Here is a 26,369-nt window from a genome sequence, read left to right as displayed (position 1 = left end):
CACCGACATGGTGATGTAGAGGCAACCTCTACGGCCACTCGCCACCCCGACACGAGTCGCAGGGCCGCAGGGGTTGCCTACGTCAAGTCGATAATGGACGTTCCCTGCGGCCCTACGAACGTGGCTTCGGAGCCCCGATTGACCAGCCGGATGTCGTGCTCGGCCGCCCAACCCAATAGGGCCTCGCCACGGCGGGTAGTCCTGGGGTTGCCCCATGCGGCTGCATGGGCATTGAAGTCCCCCAGGACCAGTACCGGACGGGGCAAGCATCTCCTTATACAATCGCCCACTCCGTCCAGGTATGCCGCATATGTGCGTCTCACCAACCACCTGTCCACAGTAGGACCAGACTTGACCCCTTGCCAATTCGGTTTCAGAGATGGATCCCACACTCGATGCCCACACTCGATGCCATCGAGCTGATCCGTTCCCAGTTTCAGAAGACCACCTCTTGGGGTAGAGTGGTTCTGGCGATATCTTTGGATATTGCCAATACCTTTAACACCCTGCCCTGGGAGGCGATCATGGGGCCACTAGATTACCATTGGGTGCCGCCATATCTGAAGAGGATAGTCGTATCCTATCTTAGCGTCAAGTGGATTAATTGCACCGACCAGGACGAAGTTATAATGTGTGACCCCTGCTATGAAACATCTGATATGACTCGGTACTGCGGGCCCCTCTGCCCGCTGACGTGGTGCTGGCGTGTTATGCCGATGTCACGCTGGAGCTCATCAGCGGGTCAGACTGGATTGGGACAGCATGCACCGCGGAGGTGACAGTGGCCACCGTCGTTGCCAAAATCAGCAGGCTGGGCTTGGTGGTGGCATCCCAGAAAACAGAGGCCATTTATTTTCAAAAGCTTGGCCACCGTGGGGTGCCGCCAACCGGCCTGCGGATCCGAGTTTGGACAGCCTACGTCAAGGTGGAGGTCCAGATGAAATATTTGGGCCCGATCCTCGACAGTCGGTGGCGCTTCGACCACTTGGCCTCCCGGGCGTGTCTCCCACCCTTGGAGCTCCTAGCTTGAAGAAATCAGCTGGATGCCGGAGGACGATCACCGTGGAGTTTTAGCCGGTAAGAGTCCAGCAATTAAATCTCCGGCATTACCCCCCCCCCCCCCCATTTGAGGGCCTTGGGATGTCCATGAGGATTTCCCCGCGTAAAAAAAAAAGGGGGGCAAGTTGAACCCCTACATGGCGCGTCCCAGGATATCAGTTAGGGGCAGTTGCTGCATCCGTATGCCATCCCAGAGGTTGGAGAGAATACTTCCGCGCACCAAACACCGGTATGAATGTGTTGCATGTGTGAATGTGTGCGTGAGTGGACTGGAGCATGGGATATTTGCCGCGAGTTTTACTTAAGGCCGCCGGTTGGCAAATTGCAGCAGGCGCTGGTGACCAAGCGTCAACGGTTGAGTTGAGCCTCCCACCGGTATGGACCTAAAAAGGCACGGCGCGGCGGTGGAGTCTGTGATGACTCACTAGAGTTCCCGGCCCCTGCCAGGCGCTTGAGGATGGACAAGTGGTTGGTGAGGTGGGCAGTCACTATTCTCTCCAAGAATTTGCCCGTCTTATCCAACAAACACACCGGCCGGTACGCGGAGGACGTACTTGCACATCTTTCCACCTTCTGGAGAGGGGTCAGCTGCACCGCCTTTCGAGGCGAAGGGAATATCCCTCAACGGAGATAATCGCTTAGCAGCGGGCCAAAATCTATCCGAGCTCACCGACGGTGCTCGGCTCATCTCATATCGGGTGACCTCCAGTTCCTTGGACCAGATGGTAAGGTACCAGGGTACTTGAGGAGGTGATACCCTCTCCTGGTTAGAACCCGGGAACGGGGTTAATACCACCTCCTGTAAAAACTGGAGGTCGAGGGTCCTCGTCAGAGGAGGCGCCCATGGACGAAGCCTGTCCATTACTAATTTGTATGGGCGCTTCCACGGATCCCTATTAATCTCCCCGAGGAAATCTATCTATGCCTTGGCGTCACGGATGGCGTGCTGGAGGGTTAGATAGGAGCCGTAGATACATGCCATTTGCTCCGCGGTCGGGCGTCGATGACGTGACCTTCGGGCACGGGAGTATCTACGGCGGGCGCGCGCACACCGGGCGTTGCACTGCTCGATGGGGGACTGCAGCAACTGCCGCACGCCTCCTGCAAAACACCAACGGACTGTAACAGCTGCCTACCGACAGCGTTAACAAACACAATATGCAAATTAATGGGGAAAATTATAAACTGCAAACTCCAACCCCCCCACCTGCTCAGGGGTCTAGGGATGTCCATGAGGACTTCCCTGCATCAAGAAAAAAAGACGTACTTGATGCGAAATCGAGAAGCCACTAAATCGTAAGAATTTGTATTTGTATTCTTAAAGAAATTATTGCGTCACCTCCCATGCTCGCCACCAGTGGGGTCGCACTCACACAAGCGCTCGACCAACCCCTCTGTTGCTATACAGGATGTTCGGCCACGCCTGGGAAAAATTTTAATAAAAGATTCTAGAGGCCAAAATAAGACGAAAATTAAGAATAGCAGTTTGTTGATTGAGACTTCGTTAAAAAGTTATTATACACACAAAATGTTGCGTCAGGCCAGTGCTAGTGGTTCTCACGCAGCATGAAAGATTCTACTTACTAACGTTATCGACAGCCTTAGATGTTGGTCCACTTATGGGAACGCGAACACCTTACGTTGAATAAGATTCAACCTGTCCTATGAACACTCAGAAGGGCATATCAAAAATCGCCCGACGAGATTTTCACTGAGAAAAGGTGAATGCTTCCAATACACAATGGTGTGCACAAAAATCACCCACTCGCGATCATACACACCCCACGATTGTCCACAAATAATCCTTTCAGACACTAACCAGTATGCAATTAAATAACCCAGACTTAACCCAGACATTCAAAGCTAACAACATTTCACGCGTATTAACGTCCCGAAACTTGTAGCATATTTAATATGTCAGGCAGAGTTCATATAAACAAACGTATTTAAATCATTTTATCCTTAAAATACAAGTTATAAATGTAAACTTTGTATTTCAACAATATAAAATACCTTTTACCTCTGTAATTCTCTTGCATAAATGCCATAAATTTTATCCATTCCTTAATACAATGTTAAAGAAATAGTTATGTTATTCACGAAACTTCACAGCGAGACACGTACCATTCTACTAAGGCATATCCTAAGTTTGATATCCAATTAAAACATTTTGCAGAAATTTGCAGATTTAGAAAATATTTATATGTAAGTTACAATTAGTACGAATTGATGCTCTCCGCGAATGATGTTGAAGTTATTCATTGGTACATAAAGTATTAATTCATAGACTCTCTGAGGCAAAATATACTACATTACACCCATAGGGTATTTTACAGAAAAGGTATTAGAATCGTACCATAGGATATGTAAATTATTTAGAAGGTGTTTATAGTCAAAGATTTCTAGAAAGAAAGCCAATGAAAACATTTTTAGTAGATTATTGCTACATTCAGATCCACTAATAACACTTTCGGGCACAATTCCAAAAAAAATAAAGATATAGATTCCTGCCAAAGATCTAAACATACTATGGAACAGTGAACATGTTCGTCAGAATCCGAATCTAACTAAAAATAAAGGCTGTAATCAGTAAAGTAGCAATTTTCATTTCAAAGTCTAGTCACTAATTTCAATTTTAATTACAATATTACCATTTTTGTCGACCTATTCGAACGTCCTGACCTTGTTTTTTGACATTTTGTTTTTAGATTCGTAATCAGTGACCTCAAAAACTCTAGGAGACCAATTTTCAGGCCATTATGATACTTTTATAACATATTCGTCCACCATTTTGACACGCCATTTTGTTTTTCGAAATTTTTACTTTAGATTTGTAATTAGCGACCTCAAAAACCCTAGGATACTGATTCTCGTACAAATCAAAAAACATCTTCATATTTTGGTCAGCTTTTCGACAAAATGAGTCACTGTGCGACACGACGCACCACTCGTGCGCTTATTCCCACCCATCACGTTTCACTGCAACATGACTTGACTCGTAGCACGTAGCGGTTCGGTTGTCGGCTCATGTATCGATGAATTGCGCACTCCTGGTGTAAACAGATAAGAAACAATACCAAAAGATGATTTCTTACGATTAAATTAATTTATTGAAAAAATTATGTTCCATCGGAAAATATATTTTTATAACTAAATCATAAAAAATAATAACTTAACACAAGTTAAAATATTTCGTACATCAGTCGAAATTCAATAGAACAGAGCCTGTCGCTTGTCCCTATAACGCTGAAATATCATACTGCATTCAAAATTACTTTATTAAGACGTACGTGAAGACAAAGCGTGATTACTGAACCGATTTACTCAATCATAAAATCACAGTTATAGTATAAAAATGTCTGAATGCGATTAACTACACTAATTATACGTCTCACATCGCACACAAATTAATGTGCAGAATGTTCTACATCTATGTGTCAAAATTTTAAGGAGTAATTCTAAAGCCCAAAATAAGACGAAAATCAAGAATAGTAATTTATTAATTGAGGCTTCGTTTAAGAGTTATTAACATTTAAAGATTCGCCCGTAGGGCGGCAATCTGCGAACAGCTGTTTGTGCGCGATAGGTTGGGGCAGGTAGGTCCTAGTGGTTCTCACTCAGCATGAGAAACTTTACTTACCGACGTATTGACAGCTTTACATTTTTGTGTCAACTTATGGGAATGCAAACACGTAACGTTGAATGAGATTCAACTTGTCTTATGAAAATTCAGAGGGGCATATCAAAACTCGCCCGACGAGATTTTCATAGGGAGCAGTGAATGCCACTTTCAATACACAAATTGTATACTAAAATCACCCACACGCGAGCATACACGAACCACGATTGTCGACAGTGTTTGCGAGTGTCCCCAAATAATCCTTTCAGGCATAAACCATTACGCAATTAAATACACACGCACTACAATTATGTTATTCGCAAGCGTTCATGTATACGCGCATCGCAATTGTTCCATCTGCAGAAGTTAGTTGAACATTCTGCGAGTTAAATACTGATAGAACTGTTACTAAATTTTCAGATATTCTGAAATTTAAAAATGTAAAAAGGGATTTGACGATTAATGAAATTGTCGCATCTACTTGCGTTGATGTCGAACATTGTAACGAGACTAGCAGCTGATTCTGTTAAGAGCTGCAGCAACATGCCGTTCAGACTCGCTGTTAGGCAAGGTTTATGGTAGGACAAAAATTTGTCAAGTGCCAGGACAGAATTCCAACATCTTCATGCCGCCACATGACTCTACCATAAACCTCAGAATTTCGAATCAAGAGAAAGCAAAAAATTAGTCAAAAAATTGGTCGATATTGATTGTAGGGTTGTATAAAATGTGGCCACTGATCAAATAAACTCTAATAATACATCAGAAAACAATTTGATTTAAAATTGAAATTTCTTATAAAAAAAATAATTTAACTAAATTTTATTTTATTAATTAATTTATTTATTTGAAAATTGCAAATTAATAGAGTTTTGTGTTTAATTAAACCATGTGCTGCATATTTGGCATCTCTGGCGTGCCTGATCGGCATTTGTTTCTCTGAACTACGTCGATCGATAGCACAACCAACTGCTACTATAGTTACATTGTTCAACGTGAACGCAAATAGATGTGAAAATTTCGTTTTTTATTTTTTAAAATTACAGTTTTAAATTTAGGCATATTTGAAAATTTAGTAACAGTCCTATTAGTATTTAACTCGCAGAATGTGCAACTAACCCTCGCGGACGAAACAATCGCGGTACTCATATCATGAACACTTGCGAATAACATAATTGTAGTGCGTGTGTATTTAATTGCGTAATGGTTCATGCCTGAAAGGATTATTTAGGGACACTCGCAAACACTGTCGACAATCGTAGTTCGTATATGCTCGCATGTGGATGATTTTAGTATACAATTTGTGTATTGAAAGTGGCATTCACTGCTCCCTATGAAAATCTCGTCGGGCGAGTTTTGATATGCCCCTCTGAATTTTCATAAGACAAGTTGAATCTCATTCAACGTTACGTGTTTGCATTCCCATAAGTTGACACAAAAATGTAAAGCTGTCAATACGTCGGTAAGTAAAGTTTCTCATGCTGAGTGAGAACCACTAGGACCTACCTGCCCCAACCTATCGCGCACAAACAGCTGTTCGCAGATTGCCGCCCTACAGGCGAATCTTTAAATGTTAATAACTCTTAAACGAAGCCTCAATTAATAAATTATTATTCTTTCTCAAATTTTTGACATATAGATGCCGAACACCCTATATACAATTATGGTAAATTCTCGCGCAAAAGAAACCTCGAAATTTTGATAATGCATTGTAAGATTTTCAACAATGATTTATTCACGTACGTCGTATGTGTATTATCTATGAATAAATCATACGGTACGGTGTGATACGGACAATAAAACAAGACAGACACTGTACGATAAACTCGTGTAAGACTAATTTTGTTCTACGGATACAAAAAATTATTTCACCTAAGTCCTCGCATGTGTCTGTGTGCGTGAATACTAGAAGCATTTTTTAGAACTAATTAAAATAACTTCATTCTAACTATATGCACCCACATCGCACCGTTAGTAGTAGTTTTTCATTGCAAATTGTGATTCGCACGATTCGGTATTAAATACATAATTAGATCGACGATTGAGTTATTCTTTGCTCGTAAAACAATATTTATAAATTCATTGCTATCATACGCTACCTAAAGCCTTACAGACCTTAGCTATAAATTATTTGCAACATATACACATTTTTACAAAACAGCATCTCCCAGCCACACGTTCGCAACGAATAATTAAATTATAATTAACTATCGCAAGGAACAATTCAATGAAGATAACGCAATGCAATGCCATCCATTTAACGTTTATCGTGCCTTGCGAAACGAATTGCGTTCACAGTGGAGACAGTTTGATTAAACGTTGTTTAATTGGTTGCACTGCATCAGTTATCTTTAAGGTACTAGCGTAAGAACTTTGTTCGCATGTCACGTATGTTTAATTCATCCATGGTGGACAGGAAGTCGGTGGCTGATATGTTTGAGAAATTGGCACCTGATAATGCTGCATTGTTTGAGGAGGATGCTGCGGTCGCTGTTGATGATGTGGTGGTGGTGGTGGTGGTGGATTGCAAATGGATTGCATCAATGGGTGTGAATTGTAAGGGGGAGGTTTTGTGGTATATGGTGGCATTTGATTATATTCGACATTCAACGGATGCTCCAATATTGCATTTTGAACGGGCGAACGATTGCCTTCAACGTGTCCTGAATGAATAATCACAGAAACAATATTCGGTCATTAGATTATACTCGAGCTAAAAATTAAGTAAGAAAGTTGAAAACATAAATAGAGTTACAAATTAATTAGAAATTATCTTTGATAAAAATAATTTATTAGAATGAACAGATGCTGACACTTTCAAAACTCTATTACCACTCTGGGTACATCATTTTAGAGACCTTTTCAAATATTTATTGCAAACAAGAATGCATACTGCATTAAAATCAATGCGACATTAAATGTTCAATTCAGAATCATTTAAATCGTATTTACATGTTATATACATCTAAATACTATCATTGTCCATTGTAAATACCTCTGGGTCTAATTTGAGGTGGTGGCATATTAGTCGGAGGTAGCACAGGACACACTCCTTGATGCTCTGCGTCTCTTGGCATTGGCGGTGGTCTACCCCATGGAACTCTAACATGATGAATCTGCCATGGTGCTTGTGGTGGAAGCGGCGGAGGTAGAGGTGGACCACCTCCAGGATGAATGTTTACCGAATCTCCTATTTGATTCTGCTCATTTCCTATCGCAAAAACATTTTCGCATAACGAAAGTTTCTTTGCGGTTCATAAGACATAGAAAATACTGTATACTGTAACAAATGTTAAGTATACCTGAACTTATGCCAGCAGACTTTTGGTCCATGCTTCGTTTTTCACCTAAATCATGGAAATTCAAGATATGAAAAAAAACGTATAGAAAGATATGGAAGATGGAATATAGATAAAGTGCATTGGAGAATTAAATATGGCAAATAATGCAATGAAATATTGTAATACAATTATTAACTGAATGAATTTTCTAAAAAAAATTAATTTTCCGTTTTTGTGGGATAGATTAACACATTGTTAAAATTGAAGACACAGGTACTTTCCTTAAGGATATTTTTTCTTTGTATAAAATTAAAACTTTTCTTAAATTTCGATTAAAATGCTACATATATTTAGTCAAAAAGCAAATACGTTAATCAACCGCTACTGCCTTTTATTTTTGTGCTCGAAGTGTTATTGTGAAATAAAAGAAAATTTGAATTTTTCAAGTAAAGTTTTAAATAGTTTTACTTCAACAGAATAACAATATTTCACACCATTGACCATTTCTAACTAACAAAAAATAATGATTATAATCACTATATGCAGCTGAAAACAAATAATAGATATGTTCACTGTATCAATTATGGAATCACCATTATCATTTGGATCTGGCCCTTTTATTTTACACTGTTTAGCTGCTAGTCCATGATCTGAAAAATGAAACTCATTATTTAACATTTAGTTTCATCTACAAAATCCACATTTCTAGTTAAAACTATCGTTAAGATCATAAATGGATTCGCTGTAAAATAAAAATAAACAATAGAATCAATTATATGGAACTGTTCGGCAAGATCTAACGCATTTCTGTAAATTTGCTACACATAAAAAGAACTAGATTAATAATTTATAAAGTAAGAATCATTAATATTAATACAATAATATGCCCTGCTAGTTCATATATTCACACAGTCAGCTTCAGAAGTCAGATCCACAGTCTAAATGACCTTGATACTTTAATTTATTAAAGTTAAAATACTCATATTAAAACATATAATACATTTTAACATAACATTAATAATAATAATTATAGTTAATACAGATCAAAAGTAATGACTGAAATGTAAAATCACTTTTATTGTACAGAGATCTGAAAACATGTACATTTGAATGAAAACCATATTATGAAAAAGCAGTAAAATTAAGACACGCAAGTTAAATATTGTAATTATATGGCAAACGTTTTGTTAATTCTAAATAATAATAAATAAAGTTAAATAGAAAGCTAACTATACTGTAATATTATAAACCTTGTAGGTATTACTGATGCCCATCTGTAAAATGTTTGAATGAGTACACGAAACAAGCAAATCGCTAAGAGATGTATCAATTAAGAGTAAGAAAAAATTTATACTGTTTAGCAAAATAAATATTTACAGTAAGTAATATACTACAAGCTAAGAGTATTGAGAAACAATGCTAGATACCCATCTGAAATGAAAATGCAAATCACTGAATTATAAATGTAAAGATCTATAATAAACATTTTTATATATTACTAAGTTATGATATTTACATAAACAAATGTACTTTATTAATAAATCCAGTGCATATTATTTTATGATTATTATTTACAAGATAACATATTGTATTAATTTTCAAAAGATATCCAGCACTCTTTCATCTTGAATACTCTTAGTTACAGACCTGGATGTGGAGGTGGCATTAGCAGCTTGTTTCGATCTCCATGAGGCAGACCCGCAGCTGTTGATGATGGACCATGCAAGACCTGCTGCTGTCGATCACCTTCTCTGCTTAAACAATTCATTTTCAAATTATTAAATCACAGTTAATTATTATAGATAAACATTTCATAACTTAAGCAAATATCACCTGATGCACAGCCATGGATACTTCTGAAATGTTAAAAATACCTGGTATAACCCAGGTCATAGTTAATGATGCTAAACTTTACGTAAAATCTACTTATTTGTATTATAACTTAACAGCACAGAATATTATAATATTAGAAGTATATCCGATTGTTTTACATGTAATCTGTAAGATAGCAATTATATTTGCAAATAATATCTTTTTTTAGCTTATCATTTTAACTGAGAACTTATAACTAGTAATAAAAATATGTATTATATACAATCTCCAATGTGATAACAATACTGATAACACAATAGAATTATAAGCAAATCATTTTTTTTTGTTTTGCTTTATATTTACAAAAAAGATTTATTTCAAGGAAACCATATAAATACATAAATTCTTTGTTCGACATAATATTCTGTGAAAAAATTGGTTATATTCACAATCATTTACTTTAAACACTTTTACTACTGAATATACATTTGTATCAATTTCACGATTTATTACAAGTAAAACAATTGCTTTAAAATAGTTTGATTGTGAATATGTAGAATTCTCACTACTAAATTATAGCTTGGTTATAATAAGTCAATGTTCCTTACTCTATATTATCAAATATTTTTCATTTTTATGAATAAGAAGCAATCTAAACGTTATTAAATCTTTAAAAATTTGAACGCGTTCCTTTCCTATATATTGATTTTGGTACATCTTGATCAAAGCAAGTTTCTGAAAGAAATTTAATGTATTGCAGTGCATGTGTTTAAGCACATTATAATATAGAATAAAATGACTGCATTTAACTTACAATTTTTATATCTAAATAATTATTTATAAAGCAGCTTTTAAAAATTGTGGAAGTCTGTAATGATATATGTAGAGGAAGTGGTAGGAATGTGAGATACCCCTTTTGTTTTTTAACCTAAGGACTCTCAAAATAATCAAAATTCAAAAATTTTGATAAATAAATTTAGAGAATTTCTAAATAGTATAAATATTGTGGGCCTTATAAAATCTTTCAATTTTTCGTTATTTCTAAATTGATGCAAAATTGGACATCTAGAAAATGGGGTGGTAATATGAGACAGCATTACTTTTGTGGGAAATAAATTCTGAAACTGCGTTAAAGGGTTCATAGAAAAGTTTGGATAACATACAAGTATAAAATATGTCAATACAATTATAGTTTATGCAGTTTTACAATATTCGCATATATATATATATATGTATATATATATATATATATATATTTCTGAACCTCCACAATCGTGATGGGCCCATAATTGACAGGATAACATTGAATCCACAGCTCACCCTTAGTGTCTTCAGAAAACTTAGTGTTGCAAAATATGCAGACTGCATCATTTGATCCTGGTTGAAACTGTATAGGTTAACTAATATCATCACTGTTTGATAATATCAAATGTCTCATATTGCTACCATTTCCCGATTTTACGTTGTTCTCATTATATTATAATTAAACGTACAGTAACTTAAAAACCCCATTGATACTATGAAACTGCGATTATTATAGAATAACTTACCTTTCTGCTTTTCTTTAAAATCACAAAATAAATAACAGAAAATTGCACTTGAACACCTACACGTAAAAATTTTCTATTGCATCAGAAACAATAAACGTCTGTTACACGATACATAATAAAAGCTGCTGCTATATGATGTTACTATTATCTTAATATTTCATTTTCATCCATTGCTATATATGTCAGTACTGCATATAGCTCAAAACCTTAGTGTCTCATATTTCTACCCTATTTCATAATCCTACCTTCTCCTCTACTAATAAATCAAATAATTAAAAATAATAAAGAAATAAAAAAAAATATATACATGTTTCTACAACTGTGAATATTACATGAATTTTTTAATTAAATTTATCTAAGTATTATATTAATTTCAATGTCAAAGATAGACATGTGTTATTTTAATAATTTAAATATGTATTTATTAAGTAATTAAAATTCTTTAAACCTGCTTTATTCATGTTAATTCATTTACACAGGCATGTCAAATTCATTTTTGCCCGAGAGCCAATTTGTACTTTCCTATCATGTTACATGTCGCAAATGTATAAACATTTTATTACCGTATACCAACTCCAATCATTACACCATTACATCACAAACAAACATACGTGGAATTGAAAAGAAACCAATAATTTCCACAGAGATAAGTAAAAGAATACATTTATTTGTAAGAAAACATAAATACATTGGCAATAAATTTTTTTGCATAAATAACATTGTTTCATTTTTTTTTTTAATACTTGGCATTGTTTTGCAGACGCCAAAATGTCAAAATTTAGTTTAAAATCTTGAATTAATACAATCAAATAATTTCATACGTTCTCGCGTATTTTTGTTTAAATAAACTATATTTAAGAAAAAATAGGTAGATATAAATACAAAATATTAATCATCTGCATATGGACATCTTACATAATATTTTCTGTTACTAAATCGATTAATCAATGCCCTTTTCATAAAAATCAATCAATTTATTTTACAAAATTCGTTCAATATTACTTTTGATTTTAATATCCAAAAATAAATGCTAATCCACGCAATAGCCTTAGTACTGTTTTTCTTTATCAAATTCGAAAAGTACAGTGTACCTAATATGAATGTTCCTTACATTCAATTTTAATTAAAAAATATCAACAATCTTGTTCAAACTCATTTACACAATTAGTCGGAAACTAAATATAAAGCAGTGATGGACATTTTTTAATTTGATCTATTAGACTATGTTTATGTATGTTTACATTGAATCAAAAGTTTTCATAGTTATAAACCCCAAGTTATGAAATTACTAAACATTTTCAAATTTACAAATTTATATGAACTACTACAGTCACAGTATGTATTCATGTACTCTAAAACATATATATTATACGAGTGACAAAACTACGCATAATAACAAAATAAAATAAATTAGCGATCAAGCGGGCTGTAAAATGTCATGAATTAGGCAGCATGCGGCCCACGGGCCGTGTATTTAACACGCCTGCTCTTACATATCGTAAGAATATCGCTTATTACGTATATAAATGTGATAACTACACTAAATACAGGATTAGATTAAAACGTTTATGACTTTACTTACCCTGTTCCATGACGCTGAGCCGGTAATGGACCACACTGATACGGCGGTGCTTCCTATAATTTATACAAAAAAGTACTTTTAATTTTTCAATACTTTGCAAAATAACTATCTTTCTTTAACCGTATGAGTACCAGAGGTAATTTCGAAAACTGTGTCAAATAGTGTCACATGGCATAATAACACTTTTTCTATTTTATGTTGAAAAATACTAAATCAAAAGCACTAACAGCATTAGATCAAACTTTAATTTATGCAACATGTCACAAAGATCCCTATGTTATGCTTTGACGCAATCGTGCAACTTGGGTTAATACAGCATTAAACTTTAAGAACTTACCGGGTTTGCTTCAACATCTGAGAACCTTCTCTTTACACCATGAGATTTCTGTTCTGGTGAATCAGGCTTTTGATCGAACTGTTGTGGCGGCGGCTGAACTGTATAGTGTACTTGTGGAGGTAAATGACCATTTTGATATTGCATGTGCTGAGCGTGATACTGTATCTGCGCCTGAACTTGTGGCGGAGGTACATTGTGTAAAGGAATATTTCCTGGTGGAATTTGAACCTGTGAAATTAATACTTTATTTTACCTTTGTATTAATGAGTATTTCGTTAGTCAAGAATGGGTAAACGTAATGACGTCACCTGCAGTTGACCTTGAGGTTGCAACATTTGTTGCGGTTGTTGTGCTTGATATAACCATGGAGCATTTTGTGAAGGAGGTGCTTGCGTCGGTGGAGGAATACTAGTAAGAACATTCATAGAATTTGACATTTGAGCAGCTGATGGCGGTGGTACAATTTGTGGAGGTGGAACTGGTTGAGGCTGAGGCCCTTGATCCACTGGTCCTTCCTGTTGATGCTGAACTTCACCTCCAGGAGGAAGATGATGTTGGGGTGATTGAGCATTAGGGACTAAGAACGTTTGAGTAGACGGAGGAGGTACTTGTAAATGAAATTGAGGAACATGACCATCAAACTGTGGAGGCAACATATGTTGAGCCACAGCCTGAGATTGTTCATGATTTTGTTGCAACTGTGGTGGAACAATATGTTCTCCAGGTTGTAACACAAACTGCGTTTGCGCTTGTGATACCGGTGCTTGCACTTGCTGATATTGTATCTGATAAGTCTGTGGTACAGGCGGCGGTGGTTGATTTGGAGGAAAGTTTGGTGGTGGAAAATGAAGATGCAGTAATGGTGGAGGCGGTTGTTGCGTTATATTAATCGGGGCCGCTGGAGGCGGCTGTTGTAAATTCACGTTAACAGCTTCGATTATTCCTTGTGGTGGTGTAGAAGGCCTTTGTATATTTGGTTGCGTGTATACATAAGAAACTGCACCGCTGACAGATGCACTACTACTTGTAATAAAGTTTTGCTGAGCTGGACTCTGTGGTGGTGGCTGACTCATGACATACATTTGAGCTACAGGTTGCGGCGATGACTGTGATCCAGATTGAATCCCTTGAATTTGAAGTGGTTGCCCAGGATGAATTTGATATTGTACTTGACTTACTGTTGATGGAGGACCAATTAATTGCACTTGTCCAACTGGAGGAGGTGGCATGAAAGTTTGTATTTCCTTTGCACACAATACATTATTACATTATAACAAAAATAATTTTATTTTACGTAACTACGATGTATTTTCTTTTGTTATTATATACCATTTCAATCTCATAAATTATGTTAAGAGCATTGAAATTAGTGAGATCATTAACACAGTACATAATTCTCAGATTTTTTATATTCGAATTTTACCTGAGCTTGTGGTGGTGGTACTAATGGTCCAGAATGAGGAGGAATGTGTACTCCAGGTGGAGGAACTGTTATACCAGATCCTGGTGCACCAGCTACCGTAGCAGTGAGAATTGTTGCTGGCAATGTTACTACACTACTTTGTGGATGTTGTATGATATCTGTTAAATAATAATGGTTTGGAACAGTTAAAGAAAGAAACTCGAATAGCCATGAACTATTAGTGTATGTGCTCTACCTTGATGTTGTATAGTAACAACATTAGGTTGTCCCAAAGTACCAATGTTCATGGTTTGAAATTGTGCTATAAAAAAATGAAAATAACCGTGGTAAAAATGTATAATAATATTCAATGTTTGATAAGTAAAATTAGAATTCATACTTTGTTGTATTTGCGACTGTTCTATAACTTGCTGTGATTGTACTGGTGGTGGTTGTTGTTGTATGTATAATTGTAATTCAGACTGCATTGTTTGAATTAAATTAATTGCTAACTGTTTTGCATTTTGCAGTGCTTCCGGTTTTGGATGCCTGTACAAACAAAAAATATGTGTTTTGCCGTTACGAAAATTAAAATTATTGTTAAAAAAGAAATACACTAATAATCTTACTCTATGTATAAATGTAGTGGTTCTGGAGATTCAGCTCCTGAAGCTGGATGAATGAATTGCGATCCTCTACCTCTTAAAGTTACATTTGCACCAGTTTCCCCTCTAATATACAATAAATTCGCTCCACCTGCACCTATAATTCTACCTCGCAAATCAAATCCCTCAGGAGCATTTTCTATTCCAACGCAAATCTTTTCCTATTCAAATTATGTTAATAACAATAAATAAAAGTATATAATTAATTAAAATAATTTTTCTCAGGATTGTGACGGGATCTCGAGAATTTCGAAACTCCCGAAAATGTTCAGGATCCCGAAGATTTCGGGATTCCCGATATTTTCAGATTTTTCGATACTTCCGATAATTTTAAGAATCTGAAGTTCATTATATTCTCAAAGCTATGCATATCTTGCTATTCGAAAAGGTTTATATTGGTAATATAATAGGAAATATTACGAATACCGGTACATATTCTTGAATAAATAGTCAATGACAATCATCTCCTGAACTGTCTGAAGTAAAGGAGGGTGATAAAAGATGGTCATTTTTGGCCCTGTCTGGAAATGAAAAATTCTTACAGGACCATTTACAGTGATACCCAAGAAACAAAAAATGTCATTATCGCTTTGTCGAGAAACGATGGGAAAGTTGTTGAAAATGGATGCAAACATGTGAGTACATATAACAGTATCGAGCTTACCTAAATTTTCAGATATAGTTTATGAGAAAATCAGTAAGTAAACTGAATGAGAATTGATGTTAAACAAAACCAAAATACCATAAAATCGTTACTATGTGGGAACAGCAACCATCCACGTGTTGCCGAGTTTGCATTTACATGCATATACACGAATTGCTTCTATTCCTGATTTACTTTTGTCTAAGGTTGTACAAATCTTCTTCATCTTTCTATTCGATTACTGTCCGATTACTATTATATTTACACTTATACTAAACTAATTATGTTATATTACATTTATAATACACTTATTATATTAAATGTAATGTTTTTGTCAGGAACAAATTCAGCAGCTTAATAGTTTAACAGTTCAAAATAACCACTTCTAGTTGCTGATTTAAAAAAAAAAATATACTTTGTATTAACATCCGCACTATTTGAGACTATGTTTGGAACTGAAGCAACGTATCTATTTCTTCATTAGACAGTGTTCGAAAAGCAAGAGGCTCTTATCATGAATTGTGACATAAGACACGAAGAATAAACATTTCTCCACTAGCAACAGACAAATCTTATAATAATAAATATCAGAATTGTAATAGAAAAACAGCTATGATGGAAAATTCTCATTGTGTAGATTACATGAAAAGAAATGAAATCTCGTACTCTGATTTTCCTTCCGCGATGTGTCCTAGGTATTTTATGACAGCCTCTTTAGTTTTATGTAAAATCGACATTTTGATACCATTTTTTACCATTATATATACTTGATATCAATCCTTACTTAATTTGCCTACTAATTTTCTCACACATTATTTCAAAGATTGTTCAGTAATTGAAGTAAAATAAAGTGAAATCTAACGTTTAGGTCAGTTCAATCAGTGCCACACTCACATGTTTGCATCCATTTTCAACAACTTTCCCATCGTTTCTCAACAAAGCGATAATGACATTTTTTGTTCCTTGGATATCACTGTAAATGGTCCTGTAAGAATTTTTCATTTCCAGACAGGGCCAAAAATGACCATTTTCTACCACCCTCCTTTCTCTTATCTCATTTTAAACATTGGAATTTCAGAAGAATTTAATTTCCGCATACCACTAATTTTGGATTTTTTATTTTTAATACGCTTATATTGATATCATTTATTTAATTTGTCTATATGAGTAACAAAAGAAAATTTTTTGTAAGATAGAGGATAAAATAAAAATAGCATAAAATTGCAAAAAATAAACACTTCTGAAAATTACAGGTATTTTCAGGATCCTGCACACCCCTAATACTATGTAAAAATATCACTTACCACGGATGTAATTCCAGAATGTAAACTCATGAGAGGCGGTGGTGCATTAGTAAATCTACTTGGCCTATTTAAAGAACTCTGATGTTCTGTTTTAATGATCTCATTAATTTTTTGTATAGCCACTGAAAATAGAAAAGGTAGTTAGCTCTAAAGAACTTATCATTAAAATTGCAAAGATTAAAAGAAAAATAACGTACAGTCTACATTGTGTTTTGTATGACCTTGTATGTATAGGTACAGAGGACGTTCATTAGGGCATCGTAATTTTTCTTGTTCTGTCATGAAACGCCCACGTGTTGAAACAGTAGCCCCTAAGAATATTTTAGGATTTATAAAGTAAATAACAATAGGACAAAAAAGTATTTAGTACTAGGGGGACCGGAAAGTAATGTTGTTTTTTTACATTAAATTTAAACAGATAAATTTTAAACAAGTTTTTATTTTTATCGTTAATCAACAACCTTTTGCCATCTAGTGTGCAATTTTCAATGCCGGATCAATAAAAATCAATTGGTTTTTGAGCAAAATATCTGGAGATGGTATTTTGGACATCATCCAAATTTTCAAATTTTTTGCCACTTAGAAAATGTAGCGATTTGAATAGATGGAAATTGTGGGTGAGGCAATACACCCCATCCATTCATTAATTTTTTCCAGGGTTCATCTTGCACAGTGGGATCTTGCATTATCGTGTTGCAGAATAACACCTTTTCTGTTGACAATCGCTGGACACTTTTCAATTAAAGATTGATTTGCTCGATCTAATTGTTCACAGTAAAGGTCTGCATTCACAGTTTGTCCAGGTTTCAGCACTTCAAAATGAACGACTCCGCAAATATTCCACTAAACACACAAAAGCGTCTTTTTGGAATGTAAACCTAGCTTAGCTGTACTTCTTGGCAATTCATTCGGAAAGAGCCATTGTCTTTTGCATTTTGGATTATCATAGAGAACCCACTTTACATCTCGAGTGATCAAACGATCAAAAAAACGCTTCTGTATTGTGCTGCTGAAGCAATAAGTTGCATGTGGTGAACCGGTTAGCTTTATTTTCTTCGGACAGATTATGCAGGGCCCAAACACTTGCTCTGCTTATTTTACCAATCTGCTGCAAATGTTCTTGGATAGTCGACCAAGGTTGATTAAGAGTCTGACAGTTCCTCAATTGTCTGACACGGATTTGCTTTCACTTCCACCATTAACATGTCGTTGTCTAAAGTTGTTGGTCTTCTTGATTGATAAGAGTCGAAAAGATCACAATTATCGGATTTGAACTTAGAAAACCACTTTTGACATTTACGAACGTCTAGTACACTTGAATAAACATCGCAAATATTTTTGGTAGCAACTGTTGCATTACTACCCTTGTGAAACTCAAAAAGCATTAAATGCTGGATATGTACCTCTTCTGGTATTTGGCTCACCATTTCATCATAAATTGCAAAAAATATATAAGATTTAATTATTTACGAGTAAACAGGTTACTCTAACCTTGCAATATCTTTGGCACAACTTTGAAGTACACAATGAGCTGATAAATGACAAACAAATACCTACATGCGCAGAAACAACATTACTTTCCAGTTCCCCTAATACAAGTAAAGATGGTAAAAATTGTTGAATGCAATAATATACCTGAATAAGAATTGATTTCATCTTGTATATAACCCTTTGTAAGCAATGTGCGGGCACTAGGTGGTATTTCATTAATTTCAAACTCTGACGTATACGTTTCTCCATTTTTAAAAGTTGCATTAGAAGCTGTTAACTATTTGTTATGAGAAGTGCATTAATTTGAAGAGTATTTATAACGTTACTAAATTATTTCGTTAATATACCTTATTATTGGAGTCTGAGCCCCTTAATTTTCCTTTAGTCATGTGGATGAAATATATATAACCTTGTCAAATATTTTTTTTTTCATAACGTCAACATATTCATGTTTTGCAACATTTGAGTATTTTCTTCTTGCACTAAAAGAAATGAACAAATAACTGTATTGTTTCTATCACAGTACTCAGCTTCCTAGTCATTCGTACATACATCACGTATATTGTACAAATATAGGTTATGATTGGTGGCAATAAATCGCCAATTAAGCACCGATGACTTTAAAATGTATCGTCATATATACTTAATCTTTTAATAAATACTAAATGTAAACCACGACTTCATATTGAATGAATGAATACTCTAAACACTGTCGATATCAAATTTTTTAGTAATTTAGTAAAAATATTAACCGACACTACTAAATAATCATTCACTATCCTTTTAGTACCATGGCTGTATGAGACGCTGACACTGACAAGCTTGCGCGCATCAGATGAAGCTAAGCTAATGCAGCCATATTTTTTTTACGTATATTAGTAACAAAATGTTAGTAATAAAATTAAATCGTAAAATTTAAAGATTACTAATCTTTTCATTTATTGAATTTTTTATATTTCACGTTATATTCTCCATAAATATATATGTATATTTTAATAAATTATTATCAATACGATATGAATTTATAATCCACTATTGAATAGTTTTAGACGTTCAAAATAAATTATACATTTTATTTCTAATTAGATTCATAAATACATCAATCTCTTAATAGAAATTTGTTGCATCTTGAAATAATGATAAATAAATTTAGACAATAATGCGAAAATGGAAATATATGAGTCCAACTAACTTGACCAAATATATGAACCAACCATTTGACAATAATGTTTAAAAAATAAATGTTTCATAGAACAAATAGTTTATTTAATTTCTTAATATATGTGTACATTTTCTTGTACCATAATACAATTAAAGTACAAACAATAATTGCACACTATCAATCAAAGTAGCATGCTGATACACAGATTTTTGTTGTGCAAATATAGATGAATTATGTTTGACTAGTTTGCACAGTTATTCAATACATAGAATAACAGACTTGAAAGATTTATTGTATGATTTGAACATTTTGATGAAAAGATATGTTACACTTTCGTAGTATTACGTTCATATCTTAAAGATTTAAGTAATACTAGAAATATAACGATATATTGCTTTTATTTAGTTACTATATGTATATAGTCAAATGTATAGTTGTTTTAACAAAAATAACCAAAATTTTTCACAATGCATAGATATATGTTTTTTATTCACTCTCCAGAAAATATATTTTATAAGCTTCAAAGTTTATTATATTATTATTTTATACAGAGTATTAATGATTTTGAGTATAAAATTCAACTTTATATTGCATCATTATATTTTCCACAAAAAAATACGTTAAACAAATAGATTTTTTAAAGAATGATAATGAGAGTCTATTAATTCTTACACAAGATTCACACAACTGTATTTGTAAATTTACCACTCGTATAATTGTTTGCAAATATAGAAAAATAAATTGTCTTCGGTCATAAATATTAATATTTGTAACTTGTTCCATGTATAGCTACCTTCTCCAGTTTGTTCAAAATTTATTTGCTGTTAAAGTCCTTGATTAATTGTTTATCGTAAGGTTTAATAGGAAACAAAATTTTATTTAAATTTGAAGAAATTAACTTCTCTTTAGATTTATTTAAGATATCCAATTAATTGAAAAATAAGTGATTTATTTTATCCTTGGTTTTACAACACTGGCACAATTCAGTCTCTTCTCCCAATAAGGCCCTTTTGTGGTCTATAAATTTCATTCTCATTAATCTCCATTAAATTTAAAATGTAAAACATCCATCATTTTACTTATAAACATGAACTTGAAAGACTAGTTAATATACTTATAGTTCATTTAATGTAAAGCACTGAACTTAATAATGATAGAATATATAATTGACGAAGAAAGTGACATATAAAACTTTGTATACAATTCAATTTAATATAATAAATTTTGAAAAACAATGTGAAGCTGATGAAGGGAATGTCGTTATTATGTACATAAGTTATTAAGTGTAAAATATAAGCTCAGGAATTTGTCCTTGATCAGTAGAGGTTCCATTATTATCTCCAGCTTCAATGCTAAATTCAAACTTAACTTTCCCATTTCCTGTACCACTATCTGCCATAACTGTTTTTATACCCTTAGTTCCATAATGAGAATGAGGACCCTAAAATCATTATGATATAATATTAAACATTCAAAACATAGTAAACATTTAAATATCTTTATACGAACGTTAAATGTTGCTGACGCAGTATAAATCGTTTTTGGTAGAATTTCTGTTAATTCTTCGAACATTAAGCGATAAGTGTACTTTGAACCATCACAGCTAAAACTTGTTGAATTTGTAGCAATTACTTTTCCAGAAGCAGTGTGTATCAACTCTATTAATACTTCATATATTGCTGGATCATGCATACTACCATAAACTCCATACCCGATAAGAAATATACGTCTGTCAACGCTAAATCTAAAAACAAATGAAGAATCAAATACTTTTGCATATACCATATACTATTATGACAATCCACACAATTTTTCATTCTTTTAGTATTATTTTTATATGATTTTTTATATTGACCAAATTATTTTTTTCATATAGATGTTATTTTAAAAGTCTCGAAATTCTCCTTAAGTCTCTTTAAATACTCTGCATTACTTTTAGTTAATTATCTGTAAATATTTAGAAAGAAGCATGGACAAATCGGAAACCAGAGTATAATCATTTCCTAAAAATTGCCTCTTTATATATGTACTTATAATAGGAAATCACACTACAGTCAACTGATGTTTATGGAAAAGACCAGCTTTCATTGAAAGTAAAAAAAGTATTGTCCTTGATTCAATCACTCTTAAAATAATTTATGCATGTTTTATTTTTTAATATAATAAACTTTACATTAAACAGTAATCTTTATCTGTTGTTGTATTTATGTTTAAATTAACAATTAGAGGTGTGCGAAATCCCGAAAATGTTCGATATTCTCAAAAATTTTGACAATTTCATACAGTTTTTTTTTAGTTTCATGACATCGTAATTAAATTGACAAATCCTTTGCAATACATATTACTTATTTTCACATACAGTAAAAGAGACAAAGAAAATGAGGCAAGAAAATCCATTCAAAAATACGTATAGAGATTCTTAATATTCTTCGGGATTTTTGAAATTTGTAATATTTCCAGAATATTATAATACTAACACAAACATGTCTGACTAGTGAGATATATATTTTCAGGAACACGATCAAAATTCTTAACTCTTTAACAAAACGAATTCCGAAATAGTCTTCAGATACTCAAAGTTTTTTTAAGTATCAAGAATCTTGAAAATGTTGGAAATTCTCGTCCCATCCAGGATCCCACACATCTCTATTGTCAATAACAAAATGAAAAAACTAACAGGGTCCCTTAATAATAATAAAATTTACCTTATACGATCACTTGTTCCATTATAACCCCATCTACTTTTGGTATGCAGAAATCTGCATACGGTTTGTTCCTTGCCAGTTATACAACAGCGGGGTATTGTTTGAAATCCAACCACAGAAACTGGCTTCGGATTCATTATAAAGTATGAAAACAAAGAGAGAACCTAAAATATATTCTTTTATTACTATAAAGCAATGTATAATGAACATTAAATTATATAGTTATAATAGTAACCTCCGAATAATTCAACAGTCCAGATTGTGCTGGACCAGTAGTAAACTCTTCTTTCGACATTAAAGGAAAACGTACTAATGAAAAAGCACTTCCCAAAACTAAACGTTGATTTTTTGGAGTGACTGGTAATTGATGCCTACTACATTCTGCCTCTGACCATCTGTTCAGAATAACAAATAAATATATACATACATAGTATGCAGGTAATTAAGCATATATTTGCATACCTCAGGACTGCTTGGAATATTTTAAATTCTCTAACACGTAAAGTATTTCTTTCTAAAACAATCTTCAATGTGTCAATATCAATATCTGTAAATCCATCTGCATTCAATGCTTCTGAAGTAAATCTGTCTATAGTATCCAAGCACATTGCAGCCAATTGAGGTTCGTCAAAAAGACGAGCTTGCGTTAGAAGTAAGAAAGCATTATCACTGGTTAAGTTACTCTTCAAGTAATCCACACAGTGTTTTTCTAAAGCAGATACAGCATATTTTTTTGCTGTATATAATGTCATTATCACACTTTCAGGATCTATCTCTATCTTATCTGTATACAAAAAGAGAAGTACTGCCAAAAAAGCTACAGGTTCTACATCAGGTACTTCTATTTCTGAAGAAGTTGTTGCAAGTGTTCCATTGAACATTGCATCAAAAACAGCACTTCCAGAAGATAGGACTAGTTTATGAGCTGGTATACGTTGCTTTTGAGTTCCCCTTCCTACAATGAAACTCACATCTGACAATATTTCATTGTTGAAAAGAAAGACAATTCTTTCACGCATTGTGGCCTTTGTACCCTGCCAATTATATGAAACAGTTGCTTGACTATTTGTAGATATATTATCCAAAGCAACATTATTCTGAGATCTTGTTTCCAAATGCAATGTATTTGCTGCATCTGTCAGAGGCCTACTAAAATATTAATTAAACTTAATATAAATATAATTATTTGAAAGGTATTATTAAAGTTAAAAGAAATAATAAAGCATAACCATTGTATAGAATTATGCGTGTAATAAATTTAAGGGGGCAGTCTTACGTGAGACCTCAAAAAAATCAATTTTTTCTTTGTTTCATTTTTTGAAAGTATATACATCTAAAAATGTACTGTTAAATTTTGAGAGATAAATATCAAGTATTGTGGATTACAAAACATATTTTGCATAGTCCTCGAGGTAATTACCGGAGTTATTGCTTTGGGTGATTACCTTGTACAGCCCAGACATTACTGTTTCAAAAGGTTTACAACAGGGTCAAAAGACATCTGCTGTTTGTAAAAGTCAAAATTCTAGCGTTTGTGCCATCTGGGTGCCAAAATTCTGAAAGGAATTCTATATGGAGCTGGGATTGATTAGTATGATCTTGCAGACTTTAAATGTGTTTCTCTTAAAACGTTACTTTCTTAACTGGTGTAGATAAAATCTCAACAACTATACGTTCAATTGGTTTGAAATTTTTACATGTTGTTCGACATACTAATAGTTCTCGCCTATACCAAAATCAAATTGTTATAATGAATTTATCATATTTTTTTTATTAAAAAGTTGCGAAAGAAACGACGAAATTTTGCAATATTTACTTTAAGCTTTCACTATTTTGACACTTTGCAACATAAATTAATTATTTTGGTAGTGGCGATAACTGTAAACCTACAAAATAAAAATCTTTCTGATTTTTTTCATTTAGTCAATCTTGAGAGCTGCAATCACCTATACCAGTGTTTAAACACATGTTTACTTATACATGTTTACTTATACATGTTTACTGTGGATGTGATAACAACATTAAAAGTTAATAAAAATTAATAAAAAAATTATTTTGTATTCCCAAAGGATAGCTAAATAAACTATGAAAATGAATCATAACGTCAGATGTATCATTTCCTTAAATAAAAATGAAAAATATGGTTTAATTTTCTATCATTCACATGAGACCCCCCCTTAAATTCAGGCTTATTTAAACAGCTATACAGTATATAACATACATTATACTAAAATACTTACTCATCCCCATTTGAGAACGAAGATTCTCCATTTCTAGCCATAGATGAAGTTGGTTGATCCTCATCACAAACAAAATTAAGTGCACGTCTGACACGTGAAAGAGTAACATTACCTATGGGTTGGGCATTCCTTATGGGTTCTGGAGATGAATTCTCAGATGCAATAAGATTCATATTTTGTTGGGATTCATCGCCATCCTCCTGACTTAAGCGTAAATTATGCAGTCTCGACACAGCATTTGGCACATCTATTAAGGAAGCCTCAGAGGACATTTTCACGCATGAAACGTAATATTTCTCAATGTACTGCTTCGTCTCAACTAATTAAAGCTATCGTATTAGAAAAAGCGGCACGAACGTTCTCATAAGTTCGCCCGCTTTGTTGTGATCAGCGTTTTCCACGCGCGAACATCAAGACTACAACATTTTGATATTACAATTCACTGGTGAAAAGTATGAACGTCGTTGTATAAAAGCATTTCTTCACCTGTTCACTGACAGGTGCCAAGCACTATAAACACGTGTCTCCACGACTGGCACCTAATTAGAATGTGCTCTAAAATAAATTGCTTCTGTCCACAAAGACTAGATTGTATGTGGCTATTACGATACTATATTCACGCACATGGACTCGATTGTCGAAGATAATTCACAATGCACTTTCCTTTGTAAAATACACACGATTTGACGAGTGAACTTGAAATGAATTTCTTTCGTGATTAAGCCATTCGTAAATTTTTCTCATAATACTAAACAATAAGTTTGGTCTATATTTATTATAAGAGTTAGCAGAAGCGGAAGTTTTAAGTTGATACTTTTGTAGTTATTTTAAGAATTTATGACTTGTAATTCTGGTTCCCACTTACATTTATAGGGTATGCTACAGGTACTAAAAAGCGATTAGAGACTTTTATAGGATTGATAAAATTAAAATTAAGTTTGAATGTTGTTTTTAATTTTTATGTGAAAAAAACACAACTTAAAACAATTACATTACTTCACCTAATTTTTTAAACGATTACAATTTACTATATATTTTTCATAACCATCTTAATGCAGACAAAGTACGATTAGATACGATCCGTACGATGACAATGTATAGAACCATAGATAATTATAGATAGGTATCTACCGGGGTTCAATTGTAGCACTGTACAGCGCTGCATGTGCTTGCCATCAAGAACTATATGAAAGGGGGGGAGGGGGAACCTAAATCTACATCAATTTCCTTTTCGTGCACATATGCATTATTTATAACTTTATTAAAACCACTGCAAAAATGTAATTATTATATCTTCAAAAAATATAAATTTACACATAACAGTAGCGTTAATAGAGTTTTAAGTAATTAAATATCGTTTAATAATATAATAATAAGTAAAAGTAAATAATATTAAGTAACAAAAAAGTAAAGAGTATTAAAGATTAAATATGTATAAGAAAATAACACATATTGCGGGGTAAATCAAATTTTAATGGTCTTATACTTTGGTGATTTTGTAACGTCCGCACGGCGTA

General features: G+C 33.8%; 2 protein-coding genes across 7 annotated transcripts; both read right to left on the bottom strand.

Annotated features, from left to right (window-relative positions):
* Positions 1-4,143: 4,143 nt before the first annotated feature.
* Positions 4,144-19,567, bottom strand: LOC143342734 (uncharacterized). Of its 4 annotated transcripts, XM_076766915.1 has the most exons (16): positions 19,298-19,566; positions 19,093-19,227; positions 18,890-19,022; positions 17,452-17,565; positions 17,255-17,376; positions 15,272-15,468; positions 15,043-15,191; positions 14,899-14,964; positions 14,664-14,821; positions 13,549-14,484; positions 13,241-13,468; positions 12,904-12,956; positions 9,607-9,710; positions 7,981-8,025; positions 7,674-7,889; positions 4,144-7,341 (listed from the first exon to the last, which is right to left on the bottom strand). In XM_076766915.1, exons 2-16 carry the CDS (start codon positions 19,132-19,134, stop codon positions 7,073-7,075), a joined length of 2,832 nt encoding a protein of 943 aa, XP_076623030.1. In that variant the 5' UTR covers positions 19,135-19,227; positions 19,298-19,566; the 3' UTR covers positions 4,144-7,072. The 4 variants fall into 4 exon arrangements, with proteins under 4 accessions (XP_076623030.1, XP_076623033.1, XP_076623032.1 ...); XM_076766918.1 differs by lacking the exon at positions 14,899-14,964 and having other exon boundaries at positions 19,298-19,567; XM_076766917.1 differs by lacking the exon at positions 7,981-8,025.
* A 1,268-nt stretch (positions 19,568-20,835) lies between these two features.
* LOC143342657 (BTB/POZ domain-containing protein 1) lies at positions 20,836-25,945 on the bottom strand. 3 transcript variants are annotated; one of them, XM_076766772.1, is made up of 8 exons: positions 25,854-25,914; positions 25,667-25,740; positions 24,853-25,547; positions 23,075-23,761; positions 22,848-23,007; positions 22,613-22,776; positions 21,417-21,651; positions 20,836-21,348 (listed from the first exon to the last, which is right to left on the bottom strand). In XM_076766772.1, exons 3-8 carry the CDS (start codon positions 25,122-25,124, stop codon positions 21,187-21,189), a joined length of 1,680 nt encoding a protein of 559 aa, XP_076622887.1. In that variant the 5' UTR covers positions 25,125-25,547; positions 25,667-25,740; positions 25,854-25,914; the 3' UTR covers positions 20,836-21,186. The 3 variants fall into 3 exon arrangements, with proteins under 3 accessions (XP_076622887.1, XP_076622886.1, XP_076622888.1); XM_076766771.1 differs by having other exon boundaries at positions 24,853-25,268; positions 25,339-25,945; XM_076766773.1 differs by having other exon boundaries at positions 25,718-25,945.
* Positions 25,946-26,369: the final 424 nt, after the last annotated feature.

Source organism: Colletes latitarsis, chromosome 6, assembly GCF_051014445.1.
Source record: "Colletes latitarsis isolate SP2378_abdomen chromosome 6, iyColLati1, whole genome shotgun sequence".
NCBI classification, from domain to species: domain Eukaryota; kingdom Metazoa; phylum Arthropoda; class Insecta; order Hymenoptera; family Colletidae; genus Colletes; species Colletes latitarsis.
This window is presented reverse-complemented; position numbering and strand designations above follow the sequence as displayed.